Raw genomic sequence first — 13,004 nt, 5'->3', positions numbered from 1 at the left:
CCAGTCTAAACTAAGTTTATCAATGAAAACTTGATGCTTTGCTGTCCATAGCTGGACAACTTTGATTATTCAATATTTTGGCAAGCACACTATTCTTAAAAGTTAGATGAGAAGATAGAAGCTGCCACTGGGTCTGCAATGCAAACTTAAGCTGTATAAACAATGTTTGCATCTGCATATAGAACCTGTAGGCAAAAAGCAATATATTTTTTGGCACTTGAGTCCTCCGGTCTCCATTTATACTCCTAACACTTTGGAACTTGGCAAGCTCATAGCTTTTTATACAATTTTCTGGGTTAATAGTTGGGCTGTAAACAACGACTGGCACCCATATTATTTAGATCATTACACCTTGGTCTTGATATGTACCTGTTAAACCGGAAGTCCTAAAATGTTAGTTCCCCCCCAACCCTTAAAGTCTAAGGTAGGCAATAACAGATGAGGTTAACCAGCTATAGTACACCACTACCTGTCTGAGCTTCTACAAGGAAGCAAGTCGGTTGAAAGTGTGGGAAGTCAAAGAGTCACACAGCAGTGTTGTGATAAAAATAAAAGTTTTAAATGTTTCAATAAAAATCACCATGTTCAGTAAATGTAATGTTTTACCAAATCAGGTGCATTATAATATCGCAGTTAACAAAAGGATAAAACTCCTTGAGGAAATCTACAAACGGCATTATGGACAGATCCACCACATTTGCACAACTTACATCTGGGTACAGACCTCTACAAAGTGTACGATACAAAGATGACCCAGTGTGTCAAAACTCTGAAGACAAATGTTGCCATTTAAAAGTAGACACTTGATAAAATGACAGAATTAGTAACAATGAAGACTGGATAGTTGAAAGGCAGTTCAACATATTAACAGTACACTAACTAGTCAGATTTATTCAATTACAAATGCTGTCCAGTCTTAGCAGCGCTACTCTGCAGTGTCCATGTGCTTTAGTTCGTTTTAGTCACTGACAAAACAGGGAATGATATGACATGGGTTACAAAACAGTGTTACAAAAGCCAATCCCTGCTAAAGATGAGGGGAAAGGCATACCCTGCCATGACCAGCTCACAACTACCAAGGATCTAACACCTTGTCATGTTTTCAGTTGACCAGTCAACTTTAAGCCATTAAAAATGTGGGTTAAAAATCATCTCAGAGGGAGAAAGGGAGGAAAAAAAATACAGTACTAGTTTAAAAGAAATTAGGGGGGGGGGGGGAGAAACAGTCGGAGTCAGTTGTGGATTTAGTAATCCGCGGGTTCATCTCCTTCCTCGTTCAGCAGACAGGTGCGGATCAGGGCCTCGGTCACACTGTACGGGTCACAGTTGGCTGATGGGCGACGGTCTTCGAAGTAGCCCTTCTTCTCCTGACCAACATTACGAGGAATGCGAATGCTGGCACCACGGTTGGCCACACCTGCAGAGAATTCGTGGATGTTTGATGTTTCGTGGCGGCCAGTGAGACGGCGGGCGTTGTCGAGCCCCCCTTTGGGGTCGTAGGCACGAATGTGGTAGCTGTGCCTCTTTGCGAGCCTCTCAATGGAATCCTCAATAGCTCTGAAAGCAGGAATGACAAGTGTCACATCAGAAATGCAAAAATAACTTTTTAAAGAAATAAATTAAACTAGACGTGAACTTAAGTCCATGAAGCTTTTGCCACGCACTTCAATCCACCGTCTTCCCTCATCTCTTTCGTGCTGAAGTTCGTATGGCAGCCAGCACCGTTCCAGTTTCCAGGGATTGGCTTGGGATCAAATGAGGTGACAACGCCAAAATCCTCACAGACACGGTGCAGGATGAAGCGCGCTACCCACAAATGATCGCCCATGTCAATGCCTTCGCAAGGTCCGACCTGGAACTCCCACTGCACATGGAGAGACAGCTCAGCATTACAAGTGATACTTTTAACTGTCTCTTAAGAACCAGAAAAACCAGGTTTCAAATCCAAATTCATGTTTGGCTTCTTTAATTACCTGAGCAGGCATCACTTCAGCATTTGTGCCACAAATCTGGACTCCAGCGTACAAACAAGCTCTGTAATGGGCCTCGACTATGTCCCTGCCATAAGCTTTGTCAGCTCCAACACCGCAGTAGTATGGCCCTGCAAACATTGAAAGTGTTACATCATCCAGGCAAGGATCCATGTATCCGTGCACATTAATTCATTGAGGGGGAAAAAAAAAAAAAAAAAAAAAAAAAAAAAAGTTTCTCACCCTGTGGTCCGGGGAAACCATTAGATGGCCAGCCAAATGGATGCCCGTCCGTTCCAAGGATGGTGTACTCCTGTTCCATGCCAAACCAAGGATGCTGATCCGCCACCATATCCATCACTTTCTTACAGGTGAGCCGAAGGTTGGTTTCTGCAGAGACCAACATGGCAAATTACACAATGTTCTAAAACACTTTGGCCACCGACAGTGCATATTTTTAGGGTCTCTGATCTGTAATTGTGAGCTTCTCTCATCTCAAATAAAATGAGTGTAAATCTACAGAACAATTCTTCAGTTATGTTTTAATTCCACATTTATTCCCATTCATTTGCCATAATCACCAATGCTGTATCTCTGGTATGTACACACCTCAAATTTTGGCTCATGAGACGTAATGAGTGGGTGGCATATTTCAACCATGACTGCAATAATCATTAAATTGATTAGAACTAGCTTCATACCAAGAACCATTGGGTCAAAGCATATCTAAGTTTATGTCATGTCACAACTTTATCAAAATAGTTGCTTAGCAACGCTGACAAACAGTTTGCTGGGCTCCTTTCCCCTCTTCCTCGGGAGTTCTCCTTTAAAGGTATGCCCCGCCCACTTTACACCTTTAGACCAATAAAATCACCGGCCGTCTGGCGTTAGCTTATCAGTTTTAATATTCAGCTATCAGATTTTCAAATAATTTTATAGCCATTATCTCGTTGAAGTGGTCACATTTATGATGATCTTACACGCACATCACCATCCATCACCCAATTTTTTTTTAAATGAAAAAACAAACAAAAACAGAGGAGCTCCGTTTACCTGTAGGTTTACGGTTGTACTTCAGGACTTCACACAGCACCAGCTTGTTGGGGTCTTTGCGGAATGGATCGCGGAACATGGCTGCGGGGATCAGATACATGTCGCTGTTGGAGCCTTCGGACTGGTAGGTACTGGATCCGTCAAAGTTCCATTCAGGAAGATCTACAAGAGGAGCAGAGCAGTGTGATAGCCTGCAGAACATCTCTGGCTTTCTGCGACTGCGTCAGGAAGATGCTGCTTACCTTCGATGCTTTTGGGCTCAGAATCAAGCGTCCTGGTTTTGCATCGGAGCCCCTCTCCGGTTCCGTCGATCCAGATGTACATGGCCTGGACTTTGTCCCCCTGAGGGAGCTCCATGTACTGCTGCTTGACAGCTTTACTCAAACTGGCGCTGGCGGACGTAGCCATCTTATTTGCTACTATAATACACCTGAGGATGAAGAGGGGGAGATGAGAGCAGGTACGAGACTGCGCTGATCACATGTTGCATAACCGGGTTCGGGGCGCAAAAAAACCCCCCACACACACAAAAGCAGCCCCATTGTTTTGTTTTTTCTTCCAGAAAAGGGGGGGGTGAAAAAAAAACAGACCTTTAAAAAAGGCACATTTCCAGCGTTTTCCTATTTTTTCTGCTTTGGTCACAAAAGAAAAGGCGACTTTACACCATCCGTGTTTACTGATAAGATTACATTTAACGCCGCAGATGCCACCTCACTCCGTGGAAAACACAAGGAAACAAACGGCTTCCGCTAAACACACCTCATCCATCCACGCAGTAGCTGATCGCCGAAAACAGGTGAGGCAATGTTACATCATTTGCTTCCTGTTTCATACACATTACCTTCTGACCTACACCTAAATCAACACACCTAGGAAAAATAAACTGAAGCATCCATACAAAGCAATCAAAGAAAGGCAGAAGCTCGGGTTAAGAAAGAAGTTACTGCACAAAGTCTGGAACAATGGGAAGTCTCACACAAAGAGCTGCCTGACCGGGAGGTAAACTAATACAAAGGTAGGAAAAATAAAGACGAATTACCTCGAGAAACGAGAAAATTGAAATAAAAACTAAAGGACTGGCAGGTCCAATGTGTTGTTGAATGATGTCTCACTAGTGGCTCTCTCATTCTCCGGTACTGAGATCCCGGATCCAGGAGAATTTATAAGAGCGGGGTCTGGCCTTTGATTGGTCGGAGGGGGAGGGCTGAAAGAAGAGCCGCAACGCCCTCTACCCGGAGCTGAGCCGCGTGTTACTATGCGTGAGTCTCCCCCTCGTGAGGGCATCCTCATCTTCGCGCTTAATCTGAAGCTGAAGCGAGACAAAAAGAAAGAAGGAGCCTGACATGGAGGCTGGCAAACTCTTTGAAAACACGCTGCAGTGCCGGGCAAAATGTGCAATTCAGCTCCGCTCACACCGCCAGGTGCGTCTCCGGTCCAAGACGCCACCGAGTGGTGGAAATCAGTGCCATGAACGAACTGGTTTTAGTGGGAGGTTATGTAATCCCGCAACCAGACATCTGATGGTGCAGTGAGGTTTTCAACTGGATTTTCAAGTTTTCTTTATGATACACTCATGTGCAGATGTATATCATGCGCCTCTTTACCAGTTGTTTTTATTAGTTTAGTTTTCATTCTACAGTTGGATAAAACAGCCACAGCTGGCAAAGCATCAGATAGAAGCTGTATATTAAAAGACCCTCTGGGCAGATTATTTTAAAAGATCTTAATGCCACAGTTACTGCAAATACTCTCTGACCTCCTGGCAGCCATGTCCTGAGGCTGTAGTTGCATACATTTTCATAGTCATCACACCATTCAGTGGCCCCTCGTCTCCTTTGAAAAGGAGGTATTGTCCAGACGGAGACTGCTCCCAACAGGATAGAAATGTTTCATCACAAGATAAAGGTGATCTCTCAGAGCAACCTTGTATTGATTTGAAGTGACCTTTCCCTCCAAGGGGGACGATAAGGACTGAACCAATGCATGCACCCTAACTGCTTCCTGCAGCATAACAAAGCCACCTCACTGTAGGTGTTAACAGCCGGTGTTTCATTTTAATTTCTCACCCATCTGAATTTGCAGTGCCTTTGTCAGCAATATTATGCAGAAACTACCAAACAGGTAACCTGTTTACCTTTACATTCTTTTGAATTAGAAGATGAACGACTGGCCTTGGCGTGCCTTTCTAACTGAATGCATGTTTTGGCTCAGGAGGGGAGCTGCTAAAAACCAGCTGTTTGACGTGTAAATTCTACTTAAAAGCACTTTTCACAAAAGATTTTTGCACATTTGGTGATTTCTGTGGTGGTCTACATGATCAGTGGTGAGAAATCTAGTTAATTTTTGACATTTTAAGTCATTTTGATAGTGAAAATAATGGAAAAGTTGGGACATTTGCATCATGTCCAAAAATCTAATAATATATCATATCAGTAAATGGTTATATCAGCAAATCATCACATTCAAAGAAGCTGAAGACCTTTCTTTATCAAAATACTTTATTTTCTCTTGGCCACTATTTAAACAGCGAATAATTTCATCTTTAATTATTTTTTTTGAGGTGAATAATGTATCATTCAACGCTCTAATAAGATGCCAATCCTGTGATAGCAAAAGAGTGGCCAACAATCAAAAAAATAACCATTCTCCCTTAAGGGGAAAAAACACACAAAGATCTAACCTTAGAACTAAATCCTTGAGAGACCCTTCTTTAAGCTCACTTTGAACTTTTATGTAAAGGTGGCGCTGCATGAAAAGGTCAGCTGTTGTGGTTAATGTGGGTGAGCACGAGGATACTGTGTACAGCCAAAGAGCACAACATTGTTATCAGGAAATTGATGTTTTGTCATCTGTTGTCCATCATTGTCCATCCCTTCTGCCTCTTGTGCTCAGACCAGACTTTGTCCTGGCAGATGATGAAAGTTCTTATGAGAACTTCTTGAGAACCTGGGGCTGAATGCCAACCTGCACCACCTGGGACTGTGGACTGAGAGGAGGAAATGCCCTGCAGCTATTTCTGACACCAGAAATCCTGCTAACCTCTTGGGAACGTTGTGTCCCTTATCCAAAGTGTTGAATTGACCACATTAACCACCAGACTTCTTTACCCTTTCCTACACCCTTCAGACTTTTGTTCTGGTTCAAAAGCGTCTAGCTCCTTAAACAAGAACAACAGTTTTCTTACATAACTACAATTTAAAATCTTCATCATAAGCAGATCCTCTTGTTCTGCTCCATTTAGTTGGTGTACACCACCACCTGCTGGAGCTTCAGAGGAGTGAAGATGATGAGTGAGACTGATGGAGGCTTCCTGAAGCCTGACTTACTCTGACCCTCCTGAGACCTGCAAGGTAAGTTCTCCTTACCTTTGCTCGACCAGAGGGTTGCTGGAAAACTTCGGTTTCCCTTTGGAGTCTCTAAAGTTTCTGAAGCATCTTTGTGATTTTTCTGAATACACCTGATGCACAAGTTGAAAATCATTAACATTAGACTGATGAGAATATTTTACACAATCCCGTCTGCAATGATAAACAAAGTCATAGCAGAAACACCTGTGAATACTGTGAGATGGACGCGAAAGCTCAGGAATATAATATTTTTGGTCAAGTTTACTGTGTCAAAGGAAAAAAGCTTCATTCTGTATTTTAAGTCTCAGTTATAATTTTGGTTAAAAGACTTCTGCAAAACATTGGCACAGTGTGTTTGAAATACAAAGTCACAGCGTGAGTCCTCAGTTCTGAATCGAATTTTTCTTAATAGTATCAGCTCATTTTGGAAACTAGGTCATAAGTACCCCAACAGTGCTGTAAAGCTTGCAGCCCATGTTCAGCAGATCTCAGCACCCAAACAGACAGAACACTTTGAGTTTTCACAGATTCATCGTTGTCACATTTGCCCAGAGGCACAATGCAAGCTGCTCCACCAGTCTGTTGTGAGTTTTCTGTGAACTCAGCTCTAATATTTAAAGAGGATAACCCTCATGAACAGAGACACATTATTCCCCATGTAGAATAAATTCAGTTTTACTTGACGAGAAAAGATTGATTAAAAATGGACCTTTACTGTCACTAAAGCCTTTTTAGGGGATCAATTAACTGTAGACTGCTCAAAAAGTGAAGAAACAGTTAATCATTACAGGATAACACAATTGAGACTGAGGCATATTAGTCTGTCCGGTTAGGAAGGATAACCCAGTGAATCCATCATCTCTCCTCTTCATCCCTGCTGATGGATTTTTCTCTAGTTCTCCTTTTTGCTACTGCCCTTGTTACTAGTGGTACAGGTAAACCAGCTCCTCCAGCATGGCACATTCATATGTGCAGACACAAGGTCTGCAGACTTCAAGCACACCTCAGGAGTGCAGAGGAGGTAGCAGGAGATGGCCCAGGCATCAGGAGAAGGGCATCGGACCAGCAGCAGGAACGATATGTGGACAGGAGGAGCAATGCCAGTGCATTACATAATAACATCCAGTGCCCTGAGGGTGGCAGGAGAGTATAACATCATTTAGAGGAATCTCTGGTCGCAGTACAGCAAAATGCAGCTCATTTGGCGGTCACCGGACAACACCATAATTAGCAGGTCCACCACCTTCACCCTGTTTTCCTCACAGATGAGAGCAGGTTCATGTGATTAAAAGGAGTCTGGAGCATGAGTCCCACATGAGTGATTCAGCAGAGGGTCAGCGATGGTCCAGGGTGGCATATCTTTGGAAGGTCGCACAGAACTCCATGCTTTAGCCAACAGTATCCTGTGCAGAGAGTTCCTGGATGATGGAGGTACTGATGTCGCTGACTGGCCCTCAGGTCCCCCAGACCTGACTCCAACTCTGAGAACCTTTGGGTAGTATTTTAGTATCAGCAGAACCACAGACTATCCAGCAGATCATCTCTGCCTTGAACCACGTCTGTGAGGAGATCTCCCGGGAGCATGCCCACCCGGACATGTCAGGAGTGCATTACAGGTACATGGGGGCCACATTATAATGCATGTTGGATCATCCTGTGATCTAAAAACTTTACTTTGAGTTTTGAATCCAGCCCTCAAAGGGTTGATGATTTTAGACTCCAGTGGCTGCTGTTACATCATGTTGTTTTCAACATATTACACGATGTATATCAGTAAACAATATCCAGCTTTAATATTTCATTCATCAAGACTCAGTGTGTGATCTAAGAGCTTCCTTAATCCCTTGGAGAATGTATTTGGTGGTGTATATGACTTTTTAAAATAAATATTGAAAAAACAAGCCAGCTGCACTAAAACGGTGAGGGAGTGAGGATGTTTAGATAAGAGGAGAGAAGAAGAACGTAGTAGTAGTACTATCCCTATGACACAGTTCTTTTCCTCATTTTCCCAACTGGTTTTCTCGTACTAACTTATAGGATGTGATGCAATACAACACAAGAAAATATTACTTTATTACCTCCCAAAGGAGGAAAATCATTCTGCAACAGGCAACCCCAAAAAACAGACAACAAAAACCATAAATTGGCTTCTTTTAGTAAATAGAAACCTCAGAATAAATAATCAGTAGATAATAATTTAATAGAAAAGAGCCGTTTTTTTAGTTAATAGATGTAATATTGGTGACCATTTTTCTCTTTTTGTCTGTTTTGGGGAAGGAGGTGGGGCTAAAACTTTAACTGTCTCTGCGTCATAACAGAAAGCAGATCTATAGAAAATCAAATATGGCATATGGTATAAATTATAAATTGAATAACAAAATTAGGCAGCTAATGCAATTTTTAGAAAACAGAACACAGATAGAAGTTCTCCCCAAATCCCCCTTGATCCTCAGAGCACAGTGTGGATTTAAATAGAGCGCTATATGCTTAGTGGTATTATTTCTTGTTCCAAAGATTTTGTTTTTAGTGGTGAGATCATTTGTTTTTTAGAGTTTTATTTATTTATTGGGAGGGGGGGGGGGGGGGGGGCACAGAAGTCTCTCTTCTAATTTGTTTTAAGGGAAAAAAATATGATGTATTCTATTATTTGAAAGTGTCTGTTTAACCCGTTTCATAAAAGTGCCTAAATACCAAATTTCACATAATAAAAATTAATTCTTTGCAATAAATACTTTCAGTCACTTAATTGGCTACACCTGTTCAACTGTGTGTTAACAGAAATATCTAATCGTCCAATCACATGGCAGCAAATTAATACATTTATGGATAGAGACGTGGTTAAGTGAATGTGGAAGAAGGGTGATATTAGTGACTTATTAGTGACTTTTAACATGGTGTGTTTGTTGTTGACAGGCAGGCTCGACTGAGAATTTCAGAAACTGCTAATGTACTGGGATTTTCCCACGCAGCCATCTCTAGAGTTTACAAAGAAAATATCCAAAGTCTTGTTGTTCTCATAGTAGAATGGCCAGACCGCTTTGGGCTGATAGGAATGCAACTGTAACCCAAATAACCTCTCGTTACAACCATAGTATCCAAAACATGTTGAATCTTGAGCAGCAGGAGCAGAAGGCCAGACTGGGTGCCATTACTGTCAGCTAAGAACCATCCATGTCAATTATGATTCATATGGTTACGGTTCAGGCTGCAGTTGGTGTATAATGGTGCTGGGAATATTTTTTTCACACACACCGGGCCCCTTAGCTTTGTTTAAACATCAGAGCCTACCTGAATATTGTTGTTAACGTTCATTTTTTGACCTCCAATGGAGCACTTTTGGGATATGATGAGATGGGAGATTCACATCATGGGTGTATGATGCTAAAATATAATTATGGACCTCAAATTCTGAGCTTTCCAGCACCTTACTGAATCTGAGTCATGAAGAGTTAAGCAGCTTTGAATTCAAAGGGGAAGGGGGAGGGGGTGTACCTAATGAAGTGCCCAGTAAGTGTAACTGGCATTTCATAATGTTGGTACTAGTAATGTTTTTAATCTTTTTTTGTGTGTTGTGTATATAAGATATTTCATGGTGTACATCCACTTTTTTGTTCTCAGTAACAGTTTCCTGAATAATAGTAATGCACTTGAACGCACCGCCCTTTGGTTGGTCCGTTCAAGTGCAAAAAATTACTCAGTTCCCGCCAGCATCAGAATAGATTTCAAATTATAAAAAGTAATCCTTAAAAAGGTTGATGGTTAAAAGTTTAACCAAAAAGTTTTACCTCATTTACCTTAACTGGATTAGTAGCAGTACAATAAGACCGGCCCACCAATGCACACCTCTCATACGACAGTCTTTTCTAAACCAAGACTTTACCTTCAAAGTATTTAAATTCTCCTTTATATTTAACGAAAAAATGGCAGTGAATGAAATGTGCATAGAAAGAATTAATCCTTGTTCACAAAATTCACCTGATATTCCAGCAGAGGGCAGTAGCTACCAGTCTAAAACGTCCTTTAGCAACTCTTGAGTCCAGAGCTGCTTATTTAAATCAGTCAGTAACTAAGATTGCACTTGATGCTAAATGTATTTAACAAGAAAACATACAAACCAAAGCACTTGCAGTATCTTTTTAGACAGTGCAGCTCTGTGTGCTTAACCTTCACAATTCATTTGATGGACTGTATGTCAGATCTCACATGATGAAATTCAGACTGGCCTGTTGCAATATAGCCGAAGGACACCGAAGACTGAAGTTACATTAGGTTCATTATAGCTAATAGAGTTTCTATACTGATATTAAATGCAAGAAGATTTATGGAGTAAAACAAGGTGTGTTCACCTTCTTGTTTGCAGCTCCGTCATTCAGCACTGAGGTTGATGAATAACTCCCCTCCACCCTCCTTGCACCTTCACCCCACTCAACCTTTTAACAATTAGGCCCAACCCTCGCGCTCCCTCTATCACCATATATCACCATGTCCTCCGCTAACCACAGGACAACACTCTACTTTAAAAATTAATAAGGCTCACAACATACTTGTCACTATTTCAATGCCCAGCGTGTCCTCTGTGACTCATCAGTTCAGCTGTAAATCAGGCCAGGAGTAGCCTCGAGGGATTGTGTTTCTCTAAAGCTTCTTCAAAACACTTTATATGGAACATCAATAACCAAACACTTTGCAATCGCAGTTATTGGCATGGCAGCACGGAGATCTTCTGACTGCTCAGGAGCACGGCTGCTGTTGGGATTTTTGCCTCCACCAGATCTTTGTCCATGCTCTCTCTCCTCTGGTGAGGATGAATGCAGAAATGTGAGAGGTATTATGGGTTATATTTAATCCACCCTTGCTGTTCTTTGGGATAATAACTTTTTTGCTCCATTCCAGCACTTGTCTGTCATTTTGACACGGCAATATCTCCCAACTCCACTGTTTCATAGTCAGTTTCATTTATTTCCAAATACCATTTCACACCCTGCTGGCTTTAACTAGGTATTATACAGCGTGTGGGGAGTGTGCTGCAGATTGAATCGTGACAGAGACAACAACATTTCTGGTGAAAAATAAGTGAATACTGTTCATGGCAGACTATATAAAATGATTTCTTTTGCTCCATTTTCATGCCATTTTGTCATCTTCATTCCTCAAAATGACACGGCATGTTTGCGGCTTTGTTCTGTTTTTTTAATATTTTATAAAATATGCGACAGAGACTTGTAATGTTACTTGCTTTATTTCTAAGATGTCCACAGCACTTGGCTTTCATGTCAAATTCAGTTTTCTAACTTTGTACCGAATCAAGGCTAAAAGTTTAAATGTTTTATCTGATTAATTATTTTAGAAAAACTATATTTCTGTAAAGAGATACTTTAGATTCGCTAGCTGTGCTGATCATTTTTACTTGTAAGAACAAAACACAAAGTTAAATGTTGCCTTCAGTGGCAACAAAAAGTATTATTATTTGTGTAATACTGTAGAAAAAAACATGAAGGCATTATGTGTAAGCTCACCATGTAACATATACTACATCTTTAATCTAATGTTAGAGAATTTTTTTGGAACAAAAAGATGTTTGGTGGGTTCTTTGATCTGTAACCAGCTGCTACTTTATATTTCTATTTACAAAAGACATGTAATTGGTATAATATGTGGCATAATTTACATTTCAAAATGTACGTTCTGTCACATGTAGATTTTTAAATTTCCAGAACAGTATATACAAAAGATTTCATTTACCTACATTGGTTTATTTTCTATAAATTCTTATATTGAATAAGTCAAACTCTGTGTAATCTTTGAATTACTGCTGTTTAGTAATGAAGAAGAAAACTAAAGGTTTAACTAAAGGTTCCCAGAAACCATTGGTTTCAAGCAGTGTTATGCACAGCCGGGATTCTCTGCCTTTTTCTTTCTTCAGCTTTTTCCCCATGCTGAGTCACATATATGTTAATCTTAATTGTTTAGTACTTAAGTCCTAGAAATCCCAGGGTAAAAGCAAGCAGCACCAAATAGCTAGCATTCTTTATTCTGAGCTAGGCTAAGCTAAACATTTCCATTGTCCGTTGATATTTTCTAATCTAATGATAGCAACAAAGTGTAAAGCACTTTGTGTTATCCCCTATTCGAAATAAATTCTTTGATACTCTGTAGTTCTTTAGCGTGAACATTTCAACATTGCATACATATATTAACTGGGATTAACGTAGATTTCAACTGCTTACAGATCATTTCAAGGTGCCTAGCAGCGCAAGAGCATCAGGAAGTTGCTGCATCGAGCTAATGCCCAGTTTCTTCTTGCCAGGAGTGAAGCAGTTGGCCTCTTACTTGTACCTGCTCTAAACAGAGAAAAACCTGTTGCTGTTTCCTATGCACGAAGCTTAAAATCATCAACAAATACCACTCGTTCCAGTCTCTGTGACACAACAATGATATTAATGTTTTGTCATTTATTTATTCTTCTCAACAAATTGCTCTGCTAATTCCCTCAGAGGCCTCCCATCTGGAGGTACCGCTACTGTCTCTCCCCAGATCTGGAGTGAGAGTGCTGTGATGCCAGTGGGTGGTCCTGCCTCGTGGCTTGGTGGGTGAGCTTGGTATAGTCCCTGCTGCCACTGCCGCTGACATATCA

The 13,004-nt window shown here is 41.1% G+C and overlaps 2 protein-coding genes across 3 annotated transcripts in view; one reads left to right on the top strand and one right to left on the bottom strand.

The window, feature by feature from the left end:
* Window positions 1-537: 537 nt before the first annotated feature.
* Window positions 538-4,220, bottom strand: glula (glutamate-ammonia ligase (glutamine synthase) a). The gene is made up of 7 exons (XM_086271412.1): window positions 4,063-4,220; window positions 3,266-3,453; window positions 3,024-3,185; window positions 2,214-2,360; window positions 1,974-2,101; window positions 1,665-1,864; window positions 538-1,557 (listed from the first exon to the last, which is right to left on the bottom strand). Exons 2-7 carry the CDS (start codon window positions 3,429-3,431, stop codon window positions 1,245-1,247), a joined length of 1,116 nt encoding a protein of 371 aa, XP_086127538.1. The 5' UTR covers window positions 3,432-3,453; window positions 4,063-4,220; the 3' UTR covers window positions 538-1,244.
* A 2,042-nt stretch (window positions 4,221-6,262) lies between these two features.
* Window positions 6,263-13,004, top strand: part of pbx1a (pre-B-cell leukemia homeobox 1a) — an 88,589-nt gene continuing 81,847 nt past the window's right edge. Inside the window, exon 1 of one of the 2 annotated variants that reach the window (XM_086272432.1) lies at window positions 6,263-6,373. The gene's annotated coding sequence lies outside the window, so the exon portion shown is untranslated. The remainder of the gene's footprint in view (window positions 6,374-13,004) is intronic. The other variant, XM_086272431.1, reaches the window with a different exon arrangement.

The sequence above is a fragment of the Aulonocara sp. 'chitande type north' Nkhata Bay genome, linkage group LG18 (genome assembly GCF_057382095.1).
Source record: "Aulonocara sp. 'chitande type north' Nkhata Bay isolate Kocher_YH1m ecotype deep benthic linkage group LG18, A_spYH_male_GT1.1, whole genome shotgun sequence".
NCBI classification, from domain to species: Eukaryota; Metazoa; Chordata; class Actinopteri; order Cichliformes; family Cichlidae; genus Aulonocara; species Aulonocara sp. 'chitande type north' Nkhata Bay.
Note: the sequence above shows the minus strand (reverse complement) of the source record. Positions and strands in the feature narration are given on the sequence as shown.